The sequence below is a fragment of the Pteropus medius genome, unplaced genomic scaffold (genome assembly GCF_902729225.1).
Source record: "Pteropus medius unplaced genomic scaffold, Ma_sr-lr_union100, whole genome shotgun sequence".
Taxonomy (NCBI): Eukaryota; Metazoa; Chordata; class Mammalia; order Chiroptera; family Pteropodidae; genus Pteropus; species Pteropus medius.
In genome coordinates this window covers 5,514,618-5,540,951 of record NW_024347791.1, presented here as the reverse complement: position 1 = coordinate 5,540,951, position 26,334 = coordinate 5,514,618, and the positions used below count along the sequence as shown (strand labels likewise).

At 39.4% G+C, this 26,334-nt stretch overlaps 1 protein-coding gene and 1 pseudogene across 2 annotated transcripts in view; one reads left to right on the top strand and one right to left on the bottom strand.

Annotated features, from left to right (window-relative positions):
- TCP11L2 (t-complex 11 like 2) overlaps nucleotides 1-26,334 on the top strand; it is a 37,039-nt gene that overhangs the window by 7,793 nt on the left and 2,912 nt on the right. The window contains exons 2-9 of one of the 2 annotated variants that reach the window (XM_039877883.1): nucleotides 564-755; nucleotides 2,928-3,063; nucleotides 6,606-6,726; nucleotides 7,759-7,979; nucleotides 9,843-9,979; nucleotides 18,825-18,997; nucleotides 19,203-19,384; nucleotides 22,207-22,379. In XM_039877883.1, coding sequence (XP_039733817.1) covers nucleotides 599-755; nucleotides 2,928-3,063; nucleotides 6,606-6,726; nucleotides 7,759-7,979; nucleotides 9,843-9,979; nucleotides 18,825-18,997; nucleotides 19,203-19,384; nucleotides 22,207-22,379 — 1,300 coding nt within the window. In that variant the 5' untranslated portion in view covers nucleotides 564-598. The remainder of the gene's footprint in view (nucleotides 1-563; nucleotides 756-2,927; nucleotides 3,064-6,605; nucleotides 6,727-7,758; nucleotides 7,980-9,842; nucleotides 9,980-18,824; nucleotides 18,998-19,202; nucleotides 19,385-22,206; nucleotides 22,380-26,334) is intronic. The other variant, XM_039877884.1, reaches the window with a different exon arrangement.
- On the bottom strand, nucleotides 14,428-14,545 carry LOC120615339 (uncharacterized; annotated as a pseudogene).

The following is a 26,334-nucleotide window of genomic DNA, read 5'->3' as shown; positions in this document are numbered from 1 at the left end:
GCTCACAGACAACTAACGAGGCTGATTTCAAAAATATTTTATTTAAAATAGATATAGGAACAATAATAATAATAGCTAACATTTGAGCACTGTACTAAGCACTTTAGTAAGATGAATTCTATTTCATCTTCAAGCAACCCTATGAGATTAGTCTTTCACCCCAGCTTTACCGATGAGATAGGTATTTCAGTGACTTCCTCAAGGTCACATGACAAAAGACCAAATGAGCTTCTAACCTAGGCAGTCTGACCACAGAGCCCAATACTCTTAGCTTCCCATGAGGAGGACAGTGTGTCCTACACATTGTTTTTTTAGGATCTGTTATTTCCCAAGGTCGACATTCACACTTAGTATGTCCCGAGTAAGCTTGGAATCTCTTTTCTGGAAGGCAGTCTTGAGGGCCTAGTGATAGCCTGGCTTGGATGCTATGGGAAGCATGAGGTAATCTGGGGACCTCTCCAGTGCTGTGACACATGTGGCATGGCTGTCTACACTGGAGGAAGCATCAGCCCCACTGATGGAAGTACCACAGATGTTGATGCAGGGTCTGTTTGTCTGTGCAGGTACTATCTCTTTACCCACACTCAAGTGACAGAAAATGCCCTTCAACGGTGAGAAGCAGTGTGTGGGTGAGGACCAGCCAAGTGACTCAGACTCTTCCCGGTTTTCCGAAAGCATGGCTTCGCTCAGTGACTACGAGTGCTCCAGGCAGAGCTTTACAAGTGACTCCTCCAGCAAATCCAGCTCTCCTGCTTGTAAGCTGACGGGAGCAGAGCTGGGGGGCTATGCTTGGTTCTAGATATGTGTTTTGGATTTTAAAACTCAGAAATGACTGAGATTAGAGTACAAACTTCCTCTCCTCTCTAGATGGACCGGAATAGCACTGCAGAGGCACTGCCACTGTCCTGTACACATTCTCAGGAGTAAATAGCCACTAACGTTTACAACCTGCCCATTTTTATTTTTATCACTGTCTCTGACCTGCTTTGGTTTGACTATAAATCAACCCTACCTGTCTCTCTCAAGTAGTGGAAAGCCACTCCTTCTTGAGATCATTTCTTGGGCCACATTCAAGGATAAATTCAAATTGGTCTGTTCTGATTATTTCTGATTTACATGAAAGGAAACTTGCCTCAATTCAAGGGTCAGGCGGGAAGTGAAATAATCTTAAGAATTTCCTGCCGATTTCAAAAACTGTTGTGTAAATCTCCCCAGAAAAGGTCTCATAAGAATTACTACATTCAGGGTATGAGAAAGAGTTAAAAGAGTGGCCCCAGTGAAGGGAGACACCTTTTTCCCTTTTTTTGTGTGTGGAACTAGTGATGTGTATAGCGGGCGTGTTTGTCATTTTTTTTTTTTAAGCTTTTCAATTGGCATGTTGTATAGAAAATATAACACTTAAACTGACAAAGCAAATGCAGAAAAAAAATAACTAATGTTTAATAAGATCAGAAGCTCACTTCAGAAAAGTTTATTTGTATTTATTTTAAATTTGTATGTTCTCATTTTTAAAAATCGAAAAGTTGGTAAGTATAGAGAAAAGACAATATTGCCTATAACATCACCCAAAGATGACAGATGGCAGCACTTTGTCATATCTTCATTCTTCACATAGACATATGTGTGTATGTGTGTGTGGACTCTTTTCACTTAGTATTATAACTAAAACATTTACATAATGTATTTTTAAAATATTGTTTTTACGACTACTTACTACTTCAAGTGACAACACCGTAAATCTGTTTAACCATTTATTTGTCATTGGACATTTACTTTGTTTCCATTTTTTTACTGTTACAAATAGTGCTTTATGAACATCTTGTTGCATAAAGCCTTTCCAGGAATTCCTTAGATGAAATTGGATTATAGAACCAAAGGGTATGGACATTTTTAAGGAGGTTCCTTTTTTTTTTTAAGGAGGTTCTTAATGGGAAAGGGAATGGCAAAAGGATTTACTAGCAGCCCCCTCGCTTTCTGTTGCTTTTTCTTACTCTTTATACTATATACAGGGCTGATGCCTCTAAAAGGGTACCTAAGAATCCTGAAGAAGGGTTTTACTGATTCTGCATCATGTGATTCTGCATCACATCATTCCCTCTACCACCACCTCCTCCACCTTAAAATTATTTTAGGTAGCAAAGTATTGCTAGTGAGTACTGTTGTTTGAAGTAATGATTTTTAATTAATAGAAGTTAAGAGTTCCAACAGTGATTTCAAAAGGATATGATTTATTTGAATAATTTTTTAGAAGAATCTTTAGAAATAAGCAGAATAATTATTTACTACCTACTGAAAAGTAGATTGTACAGGTTATTTTATTTTAATTATCTACATTTATTGAGTCTTACTGTGTTCTTTTCCTAAATTATCTTATTAATCACCTCAGGACAGCCCTGTAAAGAGGTCAGTTATGCCTCAGTCAAGTCAAATGATAACTACAGACTGGAAAAACTTAGGACCACACTTAAGCATTATACTATACTGCCTATGCTTTTAGAAATTATGGTTTTAAAAAATCAGTTATTTCATATCAAATCTGCTCAAATTAATGTTATGAATTACAGAATAAAAAGTAGTCTTATTAATTTTCAGTATACGATATGTAATAAGTACAAATATAATAGGCACTGAAAAATTGAGGTGATTTAATTTTTAAAAATTAATTTGTGATAGCCTATATGAATAAGATTATGTCAAAAACATTTGAAAATTTATTATCAATACAGTAACCAAAGCTATCCAAAGAGTTCTTAAAAGTTTTGAAGACTTAAGTATCAAGACAGAAGAATTCACCTATTTTCATATATATCCTTCTTACTCGTAAAACCCTGAAAATATATGTTGAAATAACTTACACTCAGTGTGCATCAGGAGGCTTCGCTGAATGACAACTTCTTTCTCCATTAACTGCTTCGTTTTTCTTTCAGCCGCTAGCCCTCCCAGAACTGTAACATTCGATGAAGTGATGGCTGCAGCAAGGAACTTAGCAGACATGACTCTCGCTCATGAAATTGCTGTGAATGAGAACTTCCAGTTGAAACAAGATGCCCTTCCTGAGAACAGGTAACCTTGAGGTGTTCCTTGTACATAAACTGTGCTGCAGGTTGTGTGTGTGCACGCACATGTATGTGCGCACATGTGCGCACACACACATATTCACACTGATTCCTGGAAGTTCTCATATAATAGCCACTAGAAGTAAACATTTTTGGTTCCCTAACAAGTCTTATACTTGTTCTTAAAACAATTCCTCTAGGGTACATGTTACTCATGATCTTTAGAAGTCGCTTATCTGTCACTCCCTGAGGGAAGCTTTTCCTGACACTCTTGAGCCCACTCCACTACATTATATCCCCTTGCTAAAGACCCCTTACCTCTCCTTTGTTAAGACACATTGGAATTTTATGTTCAATGTCTGTCTTTCTCACTTGACCAAAAGCACCATTAAGGGAGGAACTAGTTCTATATTGTTTGCTCCATCCTATTGCCTAGCAGGGTACCTGACATATAGTACAGACTCAAGAAATATTTGTACATTGACTTATTAAAGACTAATATTCAAGTTGTAAAAGATAAAGAAATGCAGCTGAGTTGCCAAAGTGCTAAGAATAGGTGATCCAGAAGCCTCTGGAGGTAGGAATCAGCTGCATAGGCACCCCTAGTTAACCTTATTCCCAGGGGACCTCTAGTTACAGTCACAGCCTTATGTCCTACTTCACTCTCTCTTGCTTCAGTGGGTGGGACAAAGAAGAGAAAAGGTTTGTGGCCATTACTACAGGTAAATCATCTTTAGAGGTGAAGTTGGCTCATGGATGATGGCACTGAATCTTCAACCTCACAGTGCCATTTATAAACCCAGAGGCATTCTCTCTATCAGTTAAGAGAACTTACAATATTTGATTTCATTCAGAACTTTTTTGTTTGTTTGAAAACAGGAAAATAGTAAATATAAAAAATTTGTTTAATTTAAATGGGGATCATAATCCTTCTGCTCCTGGGGATGTTGTTTGTAATAATCCTTGATCTTTTTTGAGCTTACTGGCCAAAGTAGGTGTATCTGGTTGTCCATGGTAACTGCATTTCATCATGCTCATTTATACCAACTCTGCTGCTACACCCTTAGGCCAGGCCACCATCTCCCAGTCCTAACTAGTTGCCCCTTCTCTATTCTTAAGTTTTTCCACATCCACACAGTAGCCATAGAGCTCTTTCTAAAGGGTAAATCAGATTAGATCATTTCTTTGTTTAAAATCCTTCAATGGTTTTTTAGTACACTTAGAATGAAAATATAAGCTCTTTAGTGTGGCCTGCAAGACCCTCCTTCGCCAGCCTGTCGCTTACTCCTTTCTCTCCCTCTTGTTGTGCTTCCTTGCTCATCTCGGGGTATACCAGCTGGACCCTGTCCCAGAGACTTTGTCATTCTTTTTCTTTTTAGTATTCTTCCCCAAGATCCTCACTGGCAGCTTTCTTTTGCCCGTTCAAGTCTCAGTTCAAAGGTCACTGTCTCAGAGAAGCGTTCTTCAGCCACTCAGCTAAATTGTTACCCTCTCCTTCACTGTCTACCACATTGTGTGACTCTGTCTTCCTCGTAGCTCTGCAGTTGTCTTATTCATTTTTAATGTTTTGGTTTTTGGTTTTTGGTTTTTTGTTTTTTGGCCTTTCTGTCCCTGCTAACATATACGCTTTCAGAGAGCAGAGACTTTCTTTTCACTATAATATCCCAAGAGCCTAAGACAGGGTCCACCACATATTGAATGTTAAATAAACATTTATTGACTGGCTAATAAAAATGGATGTTTGAAGTTAAAATTAGTGTGTTTTATGAAGTATAGCAAAGGACAACTGGCGAGTATTTGTACTTTAAATTTAAAAGTTGCAAATATAGACCCTAGTGAAGCTACTTTAGGATCAGACAGACCCTGGGGTTTGAATCCTGACTCTGCTGAGACCATATCTGAGCCTCACATTCCCCAGTGATGGGATGGGGACTACAGTACTCACTTCAAATGCACGTGCATTGGCATGCAAGTGCCTTGCACAGAAGTACTTTGATACTATGAAAAATATGGATTCTGTTCTGTTTATTTTCTCTCATGGCTAGAAAATGCAAGCAAGGGGCGCAACATGGAGAGTTAGGACACGCAGAGTTATTACCTATGTTTGAAAATGAAAAAGCCTATTATGAGCTGGTGATTTTTAGATGACTCTCTACAATGGCCAAGTTGTTACTTTTTAAAATATGGATGACTCATATTTTACCAAATACTTTCTTTGGGGGAAAAAACTTATAAAAATAAGTCAGATTTCTAATACCCAGTCGGAATGCTTATAAATGATATAATTGATCTCATCCCTCCACTCCACCCCCAGAAAATTAAAGGCTTCAAAAGTATCTTTCGGCCTTTAGGAAAACTTAAATTTAAATTCAGATGTCCCTACGGGAGCTATAAAGTTGTTTTAGCTCACTCCTGATTGGTCCATTCAAGCCAAGTACATGAGGCTTGTAAAGTCAAGAGCAAAAGTCCATCCCAGCAATGTTTGCCTTTGTAATTCATTTGTTCTGTAGTTGCTCAAGAGAGTCTCAAACATTGGAAATGGCATTTATGCTGAACAAGTTTAAGCATTTAAAATTGCTGAGTAGAATATAGTATTTGCAGTTGTAGAAACAGTTTCAATACATTCTTCAGAAAGCTAATTTTCATTTCTCATAGCATTATTGTATATTTAGCTATTTGTACTTTAAAAAGGAAAATGAGGAGATATGCCTAACTATCACATTATTAACTCACACACCATGCATTTGTTGAGCACTCAGTATATGCCAGGTGCTGTGCTAGGTGCAGTGGCAGGTACCTAGTAGAAGTTGTGGCCTCTACCTGGGAAAGGCCGATAGCCCTGTGGGGAGATCAAGAATGGTAAGTAATCCCAGTGCAGAGAAACATGTGCTTTTCTCAAAGCTGTTGCAAAATGGTATAGGAGATCAGTAGGGATGTTTATTTTAATGTCCACTTATTTTAGGGCATTGACATAAGGGGTGAAGCAAGGTGGCACCTATTCTATTGAGCTCTTCCTAGGAAGGCTTCTATTTCCGCAGTTTGATCTGGCTCATTTTAAATGGGGCATCCAAGCTGAACTTGGCAGGCTTTCAGATACGTGTCTCCTTGGGGCCAATCTGTTCTTTTCTGTGCCATGAAATTTCAGCTGTTGAGGAAAGAGCAACTTGGCCACCTCATCTCAAAAATCTGTAACAAGTCTAAGAATGTGTGTAGAAGAGTAGCTAGGTAAATTATGGTATCTCCTTAGGACAGAATTTTATGCACTTATTGAAAGCTATAGGAAGGAAGCATTTAAAAATCTAGGAGAAATGCTTAGGACAGAATATTAAATGAAACAAATATATCATATTGTACATACTAGATATTCTATGTTAGAACAATACATTAAACAAGGGAAATCATGGGATTATGGGCAATTTGTATTCTGTCTTTCTGTAGTTTCTAAGATTTCTACCATGAACATAATGTTTTTTATGAAAATAATAATGAAAATAATGAAGTAATGAAAATAATGTTTATTTGGAAAAACAATCCATTTCACTCCTATAGCTTGGCCCGCCGCGTGAAGCACATCGTCCACCAGGCCTTCTGGGATGTCTTGGAATCAGAACTGAATGCTGAGCCTCCAGAGTATGAACATGCCATCAAACTATTTGAAGAAATCAGAGAGGTGAGTTGACCTTGTCTGTATGAATTAGTAATTGTTTTCCCCCAAAGACTGTTTTCATGTCCTCCAAAGAGTATTAGAGACCCTTTTTGAAAAACTGAGCTAGTTCAGTCACAGGGAGGGATTTTTCCTGCCTCTGCTGGAGTGGGGCAGAGGCTGGGAAAATAGGGCAGTGGAGAGAACTCAGGGTGATGCTTACCACATGGAGTACTGGTTATAGAGGTCAGGAGCACAGACTGGCATTAGATAGGCCTGGCTTGACGATGGCCTCTCCCTCTTTAAGTCTCATTTTCCTGAGTACTTACAGGGTAGGTGTAAGAATTAAACAAGATGACAGTGATAGTTGTAGCTAACCTTTACAAGACACTTGCTCTGGGCCAAGCATGAGATTATTCATTTATCCTTACTATAATGCTGGGAGGTAGTTACACCTGTTATTTTACATAAAGAAACTGAGTTCCCTGACTCACCCAGGGTCACACAGCTTTGAGGGATGGAGAGGGATTTGACCTGAGGCACTCTGGCTCAGAGCCTGTGCTCCTGACTATACGCTATGTGTATAAGTACAATGTCTGTTACTTACTGAATACTCAATATAGGTTGCTTATAGAATATATAATAAATACTTTATATGTAAAACATATTATACTAAAGGAGCTGATGGGGTGATTCTGTTTGCTATTCTTTAAAGGCTTCTTTTGAAGCCATGATCTGCAATTTGTTCTTTCTTTGCACGGTTTGTCTGTAAACTTTTTGAAATTCTTTCAGTAATATTGTTTCCTTGCCAATTGCATTCATTCCAACAGTATCAATAATTTTCCGTGAAGAGGGTGGGACTTTAATTCAGAAGCTAGATCTTCCTTTTTAGGATTGAGACACCAGAGTGCTCTGATCCACCACCCAGTCAGTGTAAACTGTGGCATCTAGGGTATTAAAATATAAACAGAGAGCTTGGTCATCTAGACATTGAAATAAAAATGACAACCTTTATTCATGTAATATTGCTGTTAATTTTTCCTTCCTTTCCCTGTGCAGATTCTTCTCTCTTTTCTGACTCCTGGTGGTAACCGGCTTCGCAACCAGATCTGTGAAGTTTTGGATACAGACCTCATTAGGCAGCAGGCTGAGCACAGTGCTGTGGACATCCAAGGCCTGGCCAACTATGTCATCAGTACGATGGGAAAGCTGTGTGCTCCCGTGCGAGATGACGATATCAGAGAGTTAAAGTCCACTGGCAACATCGTGGAGGTGCTGAGGTTAGCACTTTTGCTGCTTATATTTTCTAGAATATCTCTGAGTTCACTCAGAAGGGAAATGCGGAGATTGAGGAACATAGAATAATAACTGGTCTCTCAAAGGAATCCTTGGCCCTAGAAGAAAACCAAATAAGCAAGGAGTCAGTCAATCATTTACTGTACACGTAGGGTTTTCAGATAGAGCGATCTAACAGAGTTGTTAGTTGGCATGTGCTGGGTATGGGGGATGCAGTGATGAAAAAGAGACAGTTCCTGACTCTAGGGAGTTTACAGTAGTGGGGAGACAGACCTGGAACAAGGAATTAGAATCATGGTAAGTACTGTGGAAGGGGAAGTGGAAGGGATGAATAGAGCCTCCAACAGGGAAACCGAGTCAAGGATCTAGAAAGACTTCTTTATTATGGTAATGCTAGCTGCTATAACACACAACTTCGATTTCTTGGTGATTTAACCAAAAAAGTTTGCTTCTCAATTCATATCACAGTTCAAGTCAGGGGTTCTTGGTCAGACAACCTTCTACACGTCATTCAAGGACTCAGGCTCCTTCTCTCCTTAGCTCCACCTTTGCCCAGGTCCTCACAGTTCTTTAAATCCAGCTGGTGGATGGGGAAGGCATATGCAATGTTTAACCACCTTAGCCCCAAAATGACACATTTCACTGATTATAACTAGTCCCATGGTCCCACCTGGATTGAAGGGGGCCTGGGAAATGTGGTTGCTGTCCCACATTTCTCAGCCACAAATCTGCGAAGTGGAAAGGGAGTGTGGACCTTTGCTCGTCAGCCAGCCATCTCTGCCACAGCTTCCCTGACGAAGTGAGGTGTACATTGAAATCATGCCAATCTAATCATGACAATCCCAGAAGGAGGAGCCTGCAACATTTTTTGCCATTGAAGGGAACTTTTCTTCTTTTTTTGCTGGGGTTGCGGGAGGCAGGTGGGTGGGGAGGGGAATACGGCCACTTTGAGAATTAAGTTTTATGTAATAGTATTGGAAAGGTAGGGGAAAGAAGCTGCATGTAGCAAGTAACTTACTTTATGACCTTGGGCACGTTGATAATGTCTCAGCCACTTTTCCCCATCTATAAAAAGGGCCTTATGTATCCTTAGAGAATTGTGCTCAGCTCTGGCAGATTGCAGCTCCTCTGTTGCAGAATCCTCGCTTCTAGTTGTCTTACTACCCATGCGAGATACCAAATACGTGGTGTCCATCTTGGTTTTTTATTGAGCACCTACTGGGTACCACAGTCCCCTACATTTTACACTCATTGACTCTTCACAACATCCCTCCAAGGTTGACCTTGTCTTCTCCTTAGACAGGTGAGAGGACTGAGGCTTAGAGAGATTGAATAACTTGTGCCTGGCCACAGAGCTGGTCGGTTGCAAAGCTGAATTTGAGCACACGGCTGCCCATCTTTTAAAGGAAGTATTTTTCCCCTGTGCCTCACTGCCTCATCCATTTTTTTGTTTTCTTCTTTCTTATTCCCTTAGGAATAGAAACCATATACACTATGTTCAGACTCCTTAAAATTTCAGGGGCTTTAAATGAAAATTTCTTCTCGAATCTTTTTTGTTAAGACTTATTGTGTATACTTCGTGGTGTCTATCAGTTCCTGACAGGGTGTAATGGCTCAGCTGGAGGCATTATATTTGCTAAAGCAAATACTTTTTTGAGATCTGTGGAGGAATACATTTGGAATGCACGTGTAATGTCTTCTCTGAAAAGTGACCTTGCCACATGGCAATTGGAATTTTAGAACCATTTTGGGATGTTTGGTTTTTTTTCAACCTGAAAAATAGGTAAAAGTTAATGAATTTCAGCTTAATTTCTTAATCATTTCTCTGTTTTAACTAAAATTTTTAGACAAATATTTCATGTCCTGGACCTCATGAAAATGGACATGGTCAATTTTACAATTAGAAGTCTTAGACCACATCTTCAACGCCAGTTGGTCGATTATGAGAGAACCAAGTTTCAGGAAATTTTAGAAGAAACTCCAAGTAAGTATGATATGTTGTGTATTTATATTGAAATTAGGTGAATATATGATATTTTTATTTTTGACATTTTACATAGTGTCACTAAAGAATTTTGGCCTTTCCATTGAATATTTTTTTAATTTCTAAGATTGACATCACAAACTCATAGCCATTTACTATATCCCAGGAACTGTGCTCAGCAATATTCATTTCTTCATGCATTAAAAACAATGCAATATTTATTGAGCACGTCCTGTGTCCCAGACACTACTTAGATGCTGTGGATACTGCAGTAAACAAAACAATAAAATTGTGACCCCCCCAAGGAGCTGACATTCTAGTAGACAAACAAATAAACATATGTTGTCAGCTGTGTTATTAAGTGCTACGAAAAAAGTAAGATAAAGGGACAGACAGTAATGGGACAGGAGTAAGGGCGGAAAGTGTGATTTTTAGATGAGGTTGTCTGGGAAGGCCTCTCTAAGAAGTAACATTTGAGCAGAGTTTGCAAAGGAAAGAGGAAAGGGCTTGTGAAGTAGCTGCAAACACAAAGGCCTTGAAACAGAAACTTACTTCTGAAGTTGGACAAACATGAGACAGACAGTGTGGCTGGGATAGACTAGGCAAGGAGAGATGGTTGGAGATGAGGTCAAGAGGTAAACAGGTCATGTAGAGCCTCGTTAGGAAATGAGAGGAATTCAAAGTTCATTCCAAATGTGATGGGAAGTCATTGGAGAGTTTTGAGCAGGGGAGCAAAATCTGATTTTCATTTTTAAAGACTATGGCTTTTGGTTAAGAGAATAGATTATGTGGAACAAAGAGGGAAGCCCGTGGGATTGCAGTTGCTTAGGCAAGAAATGTTGGCAGTTTGGTCAAGTGATAGTGGTGAAAGTGGTAAGAAGAGGTCGTATTCCGGATGTAGTTTTAAAGTGGAATAAGGTTTTTTGATAGTTGGACGACGGAAAAAAGAAGTTGATGGTGATTCAGGAGCTTTGGTTAAGCTCTGTAGGGCAGATGAGGATCTGAGGATCCCTGGGAGGGAAGTAGCAGCCAGCCAGATCCCACTGTCCTAACAGCTGGAGCTCTTTAAACTTTAGAATGGGCCTCTCTTTTATGATAGTAGTCAGCGCTAGCTACATTTTATTTGAGCACTTACTAAGTGCCAGGTTCTTAACTGTGTGCCAGACACTAAATTTATTAGTGCATTCAGCCCTGTGAGGCTGGTACTGTTATCACCCACTATTTTATAAATGAAGACATTAAGGTTAAGGTACTTACCCTAGGTGACTGCTAGTAAGTAGTAAAGCCTGGATAACCCAGATACGTCTCTGCGCCAAAGCGCGTGCATTCAAGCACTGTGCAACACTGCCTGTCTTCTAACAAGATGTTGACTGCTTTGGGGGATTGGCAGAGGGAGCACAGGCATCGGGTGGCATATAAGACTAGATGACTTCTCAGGATCCTTCTACAACAAAAAGGCTATGATTTCAGGGCTATATTGTTTTAGTGCCAACAGGAAAGAAGGATTAAGAAGTGAAGCCCTACATAGAACTCAAGTCTGAAACCTAAACTATGGTAACTTTTTTCTTAGCATTTTCCTGAGACTTAGTAATTGGTTTCTCTTGTCTGCCTATGTGTATATGTACACACATGCGCAAATGATTCCATGTTTTGAATTAAGATAGCTTGGAATCTTGAGTAAATTCCTTAATGTAGGTTTGAATTAGGGTTTTATTTATCCCAAATGATTTGTTTCTCTCCTTAAAACCCAGGCTTAGTGACCTGTAATTCATTTGTACCTTTCACATTGACTTGAATATTTCCAGAGATTTAAGAATAGAATAATCCAGCTGTGCATAGAGGTCATGATTGTCCATCTCTAAATATGTTCCCAGAGAAATCAAGAGTCCAGGAAGCAGAGTGTATGTCAATTGTTAATTATATCCTAAGTCACTCTGCCAGAAGTCAGCCACTGTACCCTACTATCAAAATAAGAGTCTCACAGTATCGCACAGAAAGAAAAAGTGTTGGAATTTTGTGTGTACATGATTTTTATAAAATAATTATTAGAAAATTAATATAGAGAAATACTCTGGATTTCTGAATTGGCTCCAAGAAGGATTTTACTTTGCTAACATATTGTGTATACACATTCGCCTTATTTAAAATACACCCTAGAAAGCCTTAGGCAATGATTGGGTGCATGTATTAAGGAGCAAAAAGGTAATCACATTAGATCCAACAACTAATTTACCTGTGGAAAGAGGAACAGCTTATTCCTAGGGAGCCATACCACAAGGAATTTTTAAGATACACAGAAAGAAAAAAGGTTTTATTTATTTAGATATCTTATATCTGATAAAATGTTCTCATGAACTTTATTTCATGTGTTTCTTTCAAAACTCGTATGGGACATAGTTTCAAAAAATACATCAAACTACATTATGATGGTCTTTGCTTGTCACACAAGGCATTTGGAATATATTTATGGAACATTTTCAAGATGAGCAAACTGATGCTCAACCATGACCTTCCCCAAAGACAGAGTCACACAGCTAATAAGTAGTGGAGCCAGGACTGTAAGCCAGGTCCCCACAGCCAAGCCAAGATTCAACGAAGTGGCTGTGTTGACAACTTTCTTCGTATTTTTCAGTTTTGTGTTATATCAGCTGGGATATATTGCAACCAACAAAAACCAAATGTGGCTGACTTAGCCAAAAAGGAAGAGAATGGAAGCATGGAGGCAGAAAGCTAAAATACCCACCGAGAGCAAGGCCAGAAACCAGGAGAGTGTCAGGAAAATGAAGGAAAGCTCCTGGGCTTCAGAGTCAGGATGGTCTATGTGTACTTAAAAATTGGCCATCCTTGAACAGTGTAGTCACCATACAGAGTCCCAGGAAGGAGTCTGATGGGCATAGGACTCAGTCCAACCCCTGGTCAAGGGCCTCTTCATTGATATTCATGAAAGAAATCATGAATGAGGGAAAATGGTTTTCTCAAAGAAAATCAGTACCAAAAGAAGGGAAAGGGAGGTGTTGCTACGCATAAAAGAACAGATGTCATGGACAAGGGAACTATATTCTTCTAACTGAAAAGTGGGGTACTTGGCCTGTATATTTTCCAGAATATTGAACATAGGGGCCATCTAAAGCCTTGCACAACAATAGGGCTCCCAGTGATGTATTCTGCATCCTTCTCCCAGTTTACGTGAATGGTGCCTGCTCAGAATTACACAGGTCAAGAGTGAGCTTGGCCATCCCCCAAATCCAGGGGGGTCTTGCCTTTTTAGGGGTCACTCAGATTTCATACTTAGGTACCATATTAGAAGTCAGCAGAGATGGGAATTGTATTCCTTGGTGAATCCATATGGGGATACCCTTGATGCATGCATCTCAGAAAGCTCAAATACTAAACTGGCAGAGTTTACAGAACACTCCTGTGACCGAACTCTTGTAGCACTAAATAGCACAATGAAAGGCTTTTACATATGTAAAAATTTACATATGTGTTTAATGTTGATAAAGCTTTATGTGACTTCAGCTTGAGTTTACTAGGTCTTTGTTTTAGAGTAAGTGACTGAGTTTGTCAATCCATAGCCCATATCTTTTTCTTTTACACTTTATTGAAGTATGCTATGCATGAAATAAAATGTTCCAACTTAAGGTGTATGGTTCTGTGAGTTTTGACAAAAGAGAGTGCCCATGTAACCACTACTACAAACAAGATAGAAAGCATTTCTGTCACCCCAAGGAGAATCTTCATGCCCTTTGCAATTAACCTGCCCCCATCAAAATTAAACACTAATACAGTTTTTGTCACTGTAGTTTAGTTTTGCCTCTTTTAGAGGTTCTTATTAAATGAGATCATACTCCGTGTTCACTTTTCTCTCTAGCTTCTTTCAGTCAACATATGGTATTTGAGATTCATCCACGTTGTTGTACATATTAACTGTTTGTATTACTGAGAAGTATCCTATTAAGCCACATACGGTGATTATACCACACTTTGTTTATCCCTTTACCTGTTGATGGATATTTGCATCGTTTCTGGTTTTAGGTTACAATGAATAAAGCTGCTGAGAATATTTGTGTGCCGGTCTTTGTGTGTGCATGTGTTTTCATTTCTCTTGGGTAAACATCTAGGAGTGGAATAGCTAGGACATGTGGTAAATTTATGGTTAACTTTATGAGAAACTGCCAATGATTTTCCAACATAGTTGTGCCATTTCATACTCACCATCAAAGTATGAGAGTTCCAATTGCTTTACATTTTCACCAACACTAGATATTATCAGTTTATTTAATTTTATCTTTTATAGAGGGTATGAAAGTAGTATCTCATTGTGGTTTTAATATACATTTTCCTAATGAATAGTGATACTAAGCATATTTTCATATGCTAAATGGCCATCTATTTACCTTCTTACATGGAGTGTCTTATTCAAATCTTTTCCCCATTTTTTTTTTAAATGCCTACAGCATCTGGTATCCTAGGTGGTCTCCCATCCAAGTACTAACCAGGCCTGACCCTGCTTAGCTTCTGAGATCAGACGAGATCAGGCATGTTCAGGGTGGCATGGCTGTAGACCTTTTCCCCATTTTTAAATTGAGTTGCCTTGCTATTGAATTGAAGAGCTCTTTATACATTCTGGAAACAAGTGTATGAAGATTTCTCTCCCTCTGTGGTTTGCCTTTTTCATTTTCTTAACACTATCCTTTGTAGAGAAAAAGTTTTTAATTCTTATGAAGTCTAAATTATCAAATTTTCCTTTTATGGTTTTTGCATTTAGTAAACTATCTACAAAATATTTGCACATCCTAAGGTCATAAAGAATTTTTCGGATGTTTTCTTCCAGAAGTTTTATAGTTTTAGGCTTATGAACTATTTCAAGGTAACATATTTCAAGGTTCATATTTTTCCTAACATATCTCTAATTTTGAACCATTTGTTGATAAAGAGTTATCTTTTTCTTCATTGAATTGCTTTGGCACCTTCATTGAAAATCAGTTGACCCTACATTTGTGGGTCTATTCTGTCTGAAGTTTTTTTTTTTATTGAGATAATTTACATGCCACGAAATTAATTTTTAAAAGTATATAATTCAGTGGTTTTTAGTATACAAAGTTATGCAACTATCACTGGTATTTAATTCCAGAAGATTTTCATCACCCCAAAAAGAAATCCCATCCATACCCTTTAGTAATATCTCCCCGTTCTTCCCTTCCCTTAGCCCTTGACAACCACTGATCTTTCTATCTCAGTGGATTTGCCAGTTTGGGACATTTTGTATCAATGGAATTATACAATATGTGACTTTTTGTGTCTGGCTTCTTTCACTAAGTAAAATGATTTTAAGATTTACCCATGTTGTAGCACATATCAGTACGTCATTCCTTTTTATTGGATTATCTATTCTTTTCCATTGATCTGTGTATCTGCTCTTAGCCATTACCACACTGTCCTGAAATCAGGCTTGTCAGTCCTCCAACTTTGTTCTATTTTTTCACATTTGTTTTTCCTATTTTAGGTCTTTTGAATTTCCATATGCATTTTTAATAAGCTTATCAGTGTTTGCAAAAAAGCCAGCTGGGATGGTGATTGGAATTCTGTTGCATTTATAACTTAATAATATTGAGTCTATTACTCTATGAGCTAGATATCTCCACTTAAATATTCTTTATTTCAGCAATATATTTTAGTTTTGGTGTACCAGTCTTGTATTTATTTTGTTAAATTTAATTTTATTTATTTTATGTTTTTGATACTATTATAAATGGTATTTTTGTGAAATTTTTATTTTTCAGTATATGGGAATACTAATTTTTGAATAATGACTGCATCCTGAGACCTTGCTAAATTATTAATTCTCGTAGCTTTCTGGAGTATTCCTTAGGCTTTTTTATATGTACAATTACGTTGCCCATGAGACAGTTTTATTTCTTTTCGGAAAAATCTGTATGCCTTTTATTTCTTTTTCTTGCCTTGCTGCACTAAGAGGCCATCCTTGCCTTTCTAGGGGAAGAACGTTCACTGTTTAACCATTGGGTATATTATCTGCAGCTTTTCACGGATGTCTTTTTTGGGGGTGGAGGGTTGAGGACATTTTCATCTAGTTTGCTGAGAGTTTTTCTCTAAATGGGTCACATGTTAAATTTGGTCACATGTTTTTTCTGCATATACTGAAGTGATCATGTTTTGGTTTTTTTTCCCCTTTACTATGTTATAGTGAATTATAGTGATCGATTTTTTTTCTAATGTTAAACCAACCTTGCAGTCCTAGGTGCTTGTCCCACTCCTTGGTCCTGGTGTATTATTTTTACCTTATTACCTTGCTAATGCTTTCTTAAGGATTTTTGCATCTGTATTTATGAAAGGTATTGCTCTGTAATTTTCTTATGTCTTTGCTTGATTTTGGTATCAGGGCAAAGCTGGCCTCTTCAAATGAATTGGGAAGGGTTCCCTCCTCTGCTTTCTGAACGAGTCTGCAAAGAGCTCCCTGTGTCTTTTGGTTCAATTTGCATGGACTATGTACATTAGTAAATATTTTACTGGATGAGAGTGGGAAAGGAAGGATAAATACAGGCATATAGGACCAAATCAATTTGTCAGTCTGAAGGAGACTATTTGAGCCAACCCTTAAGCCCATGGTTGCCTCCAGAGATGGTGAATTAAATTGGAAAGCTACCAAGTCTCTCATGCTACATATAGAGGGCAGAGGCTTTCCGAACACCTACTATGTGACAAATACTACTGAAAAAATAAATATCTGATTAGTTTCCAAAGCAAATGGGTCTGCCAAGACAAAGCCAAACATTTCACACATCTATTAAGTTATGCTATGAGCTAAGTCAAAGGAAAGAAAAATAGATTGGACTCTCAGAGATCTCGCTAGTGAGATGAAAATGAGATAAAGGCATGTGAAATGTTTAACGATTATTTTTTAAAAACAGAGCTGTTTTTCAGTTGAGCTGTTTACAAGAAATGACAGCCAGATCAATCCAAAATTCAAAGGCAGGTGCTCTAAGAAGGGAGAGAGAAGGATGGATCCAGACAATCAAGAAAGGCTTCCCACAGGGAGAAGGACTTGGGCAGGGCCACTAAAGACTGACAGGATTTGGATTTAGGGAACCAGAGATCATTTCAGAGTGGGTTAGACCAACCCTCCTTGGCAGGAGCGTGTACTGGTGGAGAATAAAGTCAGGTGCAGCCCTCTTGGGCCCTCCACTGCGCTGGGAAATTCTTAGGTAAACACACCTGTAAAGCCATTGCCTGTTCTCGTGTTTCTGTCTTGTGTAGGCTAGGAGCTTCTTGAGCGCAGGAATATTTCCTCATCTGTGATTCCCCAGCACTTGGTGCAGTACCTGGAGTATAGTAGGCGCTCAGTTACCATTGAATAAATGAGTGAATAGAATGGCTCCTATTACTGTCCATGTGAAAAACTGAGGGTGCAGGTGCCTCACGGGGTTGACCTTGCTTTTGGAGCCACGTACAGCAGTCAATGAACTAGCTTGTGGAAGTGAAATCTCAGCAGATCCATTAGAGAAAAGCTGACGTTTCGCTTGAAACTTGTGCTCTTTCTGCTTTACCAGTCATGCTGCATTCTGGCTACATATTCGGATCACTTGGGGTATTTGAACACAGACGCCTGAGCCCCACCCCAGACTGATTAAGTCAGAATCTCTGGGAGCTGTGCCCAAGATCGTTTTTTCTTTTTAAAACTCCCCAGGTGATACTAAAATCAGCCAGGACTGAGAACCACTATGCTACACTGTTGCTTTTGTTTGAGATAACAAAACGGGCTTCTAAAAGTATCGGCTGTAAATGATTAAGCTTGCAGTATAAATGCTTATTACTGCTACATTGTAATTATATCCATGATGATTTCCACACACTCTCTCTGTCGGATATCTTTTAAATAAAAGACTGCAAGTCTTACATCTTATAAACAGAACTAGAAGAACCAAGAACATTTGCCAACTGAGGAGAAATAAAATTGTGAAATTTTGGGGGTGGTGTTGCTTTAGTGGGGCAAACAGAGCTATGCACGATTACTATTGTTTAAGTGCTGGGTCCGAGGAAGAATTTCAGGGTGACCATTCTTTATTTCATTCTATGGCTCTTTTTTAAAAATCTGCACCTGTGTTCAGTCTGCATTTTTTTTTGCAATTGCCACCTGATTCTACCAAATACATAATTTTATAAGAAATGTGGTATAAAAAGCAATTTATTTCCAGTGAGAAGCCTTAGTACTGGGTCTACAGAAAAGTGTGCACACCAGCATGCACACGTGTTTTGAGAAAGGCATAGCTCTAATTAGATACTCAGACAGGACCAGGACCCAAAAATATTTAATAATCAATGCCTTTATTCTAAATACCTTCTCTGCACAAAACTCAAAGTCGTGTGTGAGATAGCCTGTCTATCCGGTATTCAGTGCCATGTGCTACCGCTCTCTTCCCCCTGGTTCTTTATGAGCTAGCAATACAGATTTCCTGGTAACATCCAGAATGTGCCAGAAAATTCTCTCATGTTTATGGGTCTTCGTAAGGGCTATTCTCTTGACCTAGGGCGACAGCCGTTTCCTCTATCTGCCTCGTATCTTCAAGTGTCGCTTATGGAGCTCTTCCTCTTAGGTGGTGTCCTGGACAACCTCTACTCTGTCCACTTCCACCGTACCTTCTAGTATTCATTGTATGCTTCTGTAACTGTTAGTTTACAGGCCTGTCTCCCCTTCCGGACTAAGCTCCTTGACATATGGCTGTCTTTTCATTCACGCCCAGCACCTAACATAGTATCTGTCGCATAGAATACACAAATGAAAGGGTCCATCAGCTGTAGGACAAATATGTGGACTTTTCACTTGTAGGTGCTCTTGATCAAACTACAGAATGGATAAAAGAATCTGTAAATGAAGAATTACTCTCTCTTTCTGAGACTGCCGAAAACAACTCCAAGCCAAGCCTGAGGCCTACACTGGTGCTAAATAACAGTTATTTGAAACTGTTACAGTGGGATTATCAGAAAAAAGAATTACCAGAGGTGAGTGATTTTTTTCTTCCCTGAAGTTTTCCGCTATTTTAATTCTTAAGTTCTAACTGTGAACCGGCTGGTCTATCCATGTTGCATGTGGTTTAATGATGTTACTGAAATCAGACAAAAATGAGAGTTTGGATATAGCACTGCTTTCCATCTTCATGGTATTGAGTGTCCCTTTCTCTTTTTCCATTTTAAATAAATATGCTAGACACTGATGACAGATGGAGCACGTCTTCAGGAACTGACAGAAAAGCTGAATCAATTGAAACTTATTGCCTGCCTGTCCCTAATCACCAACAGCATAGTGGGTGCTATTACAGAAGGCCTGCCTGACCTTGCAAACAGGTTAAAAAGGGTTTCAGCTGTTCTACTTGAAGGCATGAACAAAGAGTAAGTTCCAAGTGTTTGCATCTGCTCCCCATGTGTTAAGGCTCTGCGTGCATTTCAGAGAACGTGAATAACCTTGGACGTCTGGATGTAATAATATTCAGGACTGTGCTTTAGAGAAGCTTATCTTACACCTTCTTTTCTAGAATTTCTTTTAATATCTCTGACGGCTTAGATGTCCTTTCATAGGAAGGGAGAGGTCTTTTCCATGACAAGTGCCAGGGTGAGTGTAGTCTTTCCACTGAGGATGGGTGTGTGCAAAAGCTTGTCTTTGACAGTGCTGTGGAAAAAACAAATAAAACCCAGAAATCCACCAAGCTCAGTGTTTAGAATGCCCTGTTCCAGAGGCTTTCCAAATGGAGTTGTTCTGACACCATCATTTTTTTTTTTTGTAATGAAATGTCTACTAACTTTACTGATCCAACCTGCTATGAGGTCTTTAGAAGTAGAGACCTCTCTGTCCTGTAGAGATGTTACACGAATCCAGTGAAGGTTTTGTTTTTGTGAAATTCGTTTCCCAGTATCATACCTTCATTGAATATTAGAAGCCTATTGGGATTTTTCATTTAGATCATCCATCTAGTCGGGTGGGAATCCTGTCCAAGTCAGAAAATTCCTAATCTTCGTCAATGAGCAGATGTTTCCAGGGGTTTTCTGTGGGTTACTGCCTCCTGCTGGTTCCTCTTTCAGGTGTTTGCAGGGACCAGTACTCTTTACTGCTCTCACTGAGGGAGAGGCACTTATCCCCCCGTACTCCCGCCCACTGCTCAGAGAGCACCTAAACTACTTGATGAAATTCTAGAATATCAAGAGCCAAAAGGAGCCCGAGTGGTTACAGAATCTAAAGTTATAATTTTGAGCTGAAGTTCTGAGAGAAGAGGATTTACCTTGGGCTGCACGGCAAGGAAATGGCAAACCAAGGCCTGAGCTCTGGTCCAGCTGTCCAAGGCCCTGCCCTTCCTACTGCTGGTTGTGCTAATCTGCCAGGCTCATTTATTTCATCAGGGCTCAAGACCTATAATGAAAAGAAACCTCTGGTTTTGCAATTGGTCTTTCCTTAGCATTTCCCCACATTGGGTAACCATTACTTTACAGAAAACTTTTTAAGCCTTTAAAGAACCCCCAGTGCTGCTTAAGTATTAATATAAACCATGTAGCAACATGATTACTAAGAGGACAGGCTTTTGGGTCTAAATCCAGGTTTTAAATCCCAGCTCTGCTATTGACTTGATATGTATGTACTTTAGAACGAGTTTCTGAATCATCCTGAGCCTCACTTCATCACTTGTAAAAAGGGAATAACATTTGTGCCTGCCTTGGAGCTGTGAGACCTCAAGGTGATTTGTGCGAAACACTTTGTTCACTGGCACGTAGTAAGTCATCAGCAAATGTTAGATTTTAATAACTATTCCTTTATTAAATCATTTTCTTTATTCTGCTCATCTGGTTGTTTTATTGTTTTGTTTAATTCTCTCCCCCTTCACCTGTGCTAGGAAATGATTATAGTCAGTTCTCAATTATTCTCATTATGGATGGGGTAATAACATCGATAATATAAATAAGCAGATGGTTCCAAATAGTTGGTAGACCCAGATGTCATTTATATTTGGTTTGATGATGCATTTTGAAAACTAGCAAGAATTCTGCCTTTATTGTGACTAGGGCATCATTGCTTATGCTGAAATTATTTTTCCTTTAGCCTAAGAACTCTCTGATTAAAAGCAGGAGGAAGCTATGAAGAGGTTGGGTAAAAGTCAGGAGGTGAAAATTTTGTCATGAAGAATCTAACTTTGGGTTGTATAACCCCAAAGGCACATCCGATGTAGATTTATAACAAATTTCAGTGAAGGCAGAACACCAAGGACTTGTTTCTTATTGTTGTTCTTTTTCTTCTCATTAAGCATTTACTACGTGCCTGACAATCTGCCAAGAACTAATAGAGTCACATAACAAGTTTGGTGGTAGAGTCAGGATTTGAACCCAGGTCTTTGTGACACCACAGCTTATGCTGTAACCACTGCATTACACCGCCTCCTCTCATTGGGCCTTTCTCTCATCCTTTAATTCCAATTTTGAACAGAGATATCTGAAGGATCCTTTCTGGATAGTGAAATGCATTTTTCAATTATTATTCCCCAATAGTGTAGACCCAACAAATGCACTTTTCAATTATGTGTTTTTCCTTACCTATTACTAACCCACTGCTAATTACTTTTTACAATTTTCTGGATTCTTTTTATTTGCATTGTTGATCAGTTACTCAAAAGTAGCAATGAGAGTAAGCTTCTTATTTTTGATCGTGATATTTCAAAAGTTTTAGGTAATTTTCCTTTGTGGTATTGACCTCTGAATATTTCATTTCTTGTTTTTGATTGGTGTTATAAATTCAATGCTCAGGCACAGATAAAAGAATTGATTTTATCTCATTTTAAAAGCTACGAAGAAAAAGAAATCTATGAACAAATGCACTCAGACTAAAGGGTTTATTTTAAGAGTAAATAGGTCTCTTTCTTTTTCTTTCTGATAGCCCTACATGAAAACGGAATTGTAAACTTATTTTCAAGGACCACATTTTTCTATGTATGCTTTCCAAGATAAACACCATGTACAGAATTAATTGTTTTAAGCATATAAAAATCTGCTACAAATAAGGGTTAGTGGTTGGGAGGAGTTACTATTTTCTAAGTTCATTCTAACAGAAGTAATTGTTGTCTATATAAGAAAAAATGGATAGATATTTGAAATAAGTTGATATATTAAAACATCAGCAACAAAACTGAGGAACAAAAACTCTCCCTGATGGGATTTTATTTTATGTTTTGCAGGACTTTTAACTTGAAGGAAGTCCTGAATTCTATTGGTGTTCAGACTTGTGCTGAGGTTAACAAGACCCTGATGGAGAGAGGCTTACCCACCTTAAACGCTGAGGTTCAAGCTAATCTTGTAGGTCAATTTTCAAGCATTGAAGAGGAGGAAAATCCTATCCGGTCTTTGATTGGTGGGTCTACATGTTTTTATTGGTGTCTGCCTCAAAACCAATTTGCTTTAACTTGCTGATTTTGACTGTGTGTCAGTCAAAATTTAGTCTTAAACAGATTACCTGCTTCGTTTGGAGAATAAATAATTGAAAATATGAAGAAAGTATTAATATTTTCAAAGATTTGGGACTCACGACTTCTCTGTGTGTATATATATATAGTGGAGTGAGGGGATTTCAAGGCCTTCTATCTTACTATCCAGCCAATAAATTTTTATGAAGAAAATAAAATGCTGCCAGTAATGTTAGAATTCTAGATTCAATACAATCCAAACCAGGTGGCAGTATGTTCACAGAAAGTAGATGTCGGTTCTGTTGTGAGCTAGCCTAAGCCCCCTGAGGCCCCTTTCTTGGTCGGGCTTAAAGAATCAGTGAAAAAGAAAGCAATGGAACTGGGAAGCATGATGGGTGGGCTTTTTTGTACTTGATTGCTGGACAGTGAATATCTGGTTGTCAGGGTGTGTTGATGAGTTGGGAAAGTGGACAGTATATCAGTTAGGACTTTTTCTGTTACCCATGACAGAGAATCTAAACTTCTAAAGTAACTTAAGCAAAAAGGGAATGTATTTTCTCATATAACTGAAAAAGCCAGGGGGAGGGGTGGCTGCAGGTAGGTACTATTTTGTAAGAGCTCAAACTGTGTCCCCGGTACTAGTTTCCCCACCTCCGGCCCTCAGCACTGCCTTCCTCTGGGCTGGCTTTCTCGCAGTCTCTTCCCATCATAGTAAGACAGCTTTAGCTGAAGCCTACATCTTTCCATGTGTATGTCAAGCAAAAAAACTCCCTGTTAGCTCAAATAATGACCCCAGCGTTGAATCTAATTTGCTCCGGTTGGGCTGACTACAGGTCATGTCCCATTCTTGAATCAGTCATGGTGGCCGGAGGAGAAGGAGCTTGGGCCCAAGATGTGTGTTCAGCTCCTGGAGCCAGGCCAAGTCAGCTTTATCTGTAACACCTGGTCTGAGAAGGGGAGCGAAAGTTTCCCGCAAACAAAATGCAGTGCTGTGTTCAAAAGAAGGGGTAGAAGGCGCTAAGCAAGTGTCTACTGCAGCGGGTAAGGAATAAAGACTAGAAGGAGGAAGAGTGTAGAATTAGAACATAAGTACCAATATTCTAGGACTAATCCGCAGGTTTTTGAACTTCCCTGAGAATACAAATACGTGTTATTTGAGGCGCTCAAGTCGTTTTTCTCATCCTTATCTCTGGGGACAGGGAATGCTGGAGATCAAGACCACACAGGCCACTTAATAGCTCAAGGCTTGAACCCTTCCCCCAGAAAAGAGCAGTCTGGTGTGCAGCACTGCAGGCTGGTGAGAGGTGACAGCTGATAACAGTAACAAACACAGCATGACCAGAGCCGCCTGTGGTTGAGCCCTGTGCCGCATAACCTTCATTGGTGATGTGTACCTGTCCTCACAGCCCAGTCTCCAGCTGAACGGCTAATACCTGGAGGATAGTGCTCCTCGGAGGCAGAGGAGCAGACTGTCTTCTGTCTCTGCCACATACCGTTAGCCCCCACCAGTGTGCAGGCCTCACGGGCTCAGGGCGCATACGTGCGCTGCTGTGTCCTTGTACCACGCGGGGCCCAAAGATGACATTGAGTGAATATTTGTGGAAGGGGCGAACGTGTGGAGACTTAGAGTGGTTAAGTGACTCTCCCTCAAGGTTACATAACGAGCCAGTCTCAGAGTAGGGGTTCTTACTGAGCCTGCCTGACTCTGGAGCTCGTATTCTTATCTGCTCTGGTGGGCACTGCAGTCAGAACTGGAGCCCCGCTGCTTGCTGGCGGGGCGGCCAGAGCATCCGGGTGCCCTCTGTGCCCTTGCTTTAGATAAGGGAAGTACTTTCAGTGGCAGAAGGGAGACGGAAGCTGGGGTTCAGGAGATGCCCCACCCAAGGTGGCCTCTTAAAATCCGGTAAAGCAACTTTTTTCCATGCTATTTTCCCCAGTCTCACTTTCCTGTCCTTTTTTAAATTGAAAGCATTTTTAAACCTCATTCAAATTATTGTTGCCTAGCAACTTGAATAACTCATTTGAGCGGCTCTCAGACTCTGGAAGCCAAGTGCATGCCTTGGGCAGGGGCCCTGTTTGGCTGCTCCTAACTGGACAAATGCTTCTGTCACTTTTAGTCTTGGCCTAAAAACTGACTCATCCACAGAGGAGACAGAACCACTTGTCGGCATAATAACAGTTTTGAAAGAGTTTTATTCTTTAAACAATCTCGCCTGAAACTGTTTGGACCATATTTGTGATGAAAAATAGACCTGGGCTCCAGAGAGTCTGGCAACCAGTCTAACGGGAAATTTAGGACACGATTGATTCTTAATTCTCTGCCCACGGAGGAGTTGGAATAAATTAAGCACTTAGAGTGCTAACCAGCATTAGCCATGGTTTCCTCCCGTTCACAGTACCCATGATCTGCCTTCTTTTATTCTTAGTCGATGCGCTTTTTATTTACAATGCGAGTACAATGCCCACTGTGTTCTTAGCCTTTTAAAAAGACAAGCTTTCTTTCTTAGATAAGTTTTCTTTCAAACCTTTTTTTTCAAATGCATACCAAAGCCAGGTAAAAATTATTTATAGATTACCTACTGTGTAGATTATTTGCAGGCTTATAGCTATCTACGGTTTTAAAATTAATTTTTAATTATACAGAAATTACATACATGAATAATTTCTTCTTGACAAATTTATGGATGAAGGATAAATAAATTTTGATTGCCATCTCCAGCCCCCATTCCTCCCTGACTCCCACTGTTTTCTGTTTGGCATTGATCTTTACAGACCTTTTTCATTCCATTTTCACTTTGATTCAGTCAGCATTTGTGATGTGCCTGCCACATGCTAGACCAGGGACATAGAGGTAAAAATGACATAGCTGTCACCCTCAGAGAGCTCCACCACATCAGGAGAGAGACACATTCTCAAGTAACAATAATATGGTACGATAGTCTGACAGATGTTGGGGAAAACCCCAGAAGGAGGAAACTTTAGGCTTGGCATTGAAGGATGCTCTGTCTTGGGGCAGAGAGGTGGTGAGATGGAAGAACATTCTAGTAAGAGGAAACAATTGTGGCTAAGACATGGACATGGAATATTGGGAACTTTCGAGTTCTAGGTCACATCTGGCAGGAACGTGTGACTTTTGGAAGAAGTGTTTGGAAATAAGAGTTTCATTAATGTCATAGTTGTCTGTATTTGATAGAGTTTATTCTCCTCAGTAAACCTTCTTATTTTTCTGTTTCCAAGGCCAAAGACAATCCTTGGAACAGTATGGGCTGTAGCAGGTCTGGTTTGTCTGATACCATTTGTGTAATACTTCTGTGGCTTAATTTATTTATGCATTTGCATGCTTTCGTGCAGTAGTCTCAAACACGATGAAGCAATGAAGCAGTAAGGGTGAGAAGACGGCAAACTGAAATGCCAGTCGAGATGGCCCTTCCTCAGTGCCTCCAGATTGTTGGCACGTGTGGAGTGAATATGTAATTTATTGTCCAAACCAGGACACTTTTGAGAGCATTCCTTTTAATTAGGTCAAGACAATAGGTGTAAATTTCAACCATCCTGGGAAAACCTGGAAGTGTGGTCGCCCTTGCCAAGTGGTCATTCGGGTCCCTAAGTTTGCCAGATGGCTAGTGTTTTCAAGAGGAACCAGAAATTTGGATTTCTGTGTGAATTTCCCTGATTTTAAATGGTTTTATTTTTTAAAAAACACAGTGTGGGCCAAACTGGCAGTGCCAATTTACAAACTCAGCTTTAGTGTACATAACTAAAATTATGGACATAAGTATTGTGTTTTTGTAAAAGATCCCCTGCCTTACCCCCAAAATGCTCTACATTTTTTATCAGTTAGCTGTTACTGCAAAACAAGTCACCTTCAAACATATAGCTTCAAAAAAAAAATAGCATTACTCA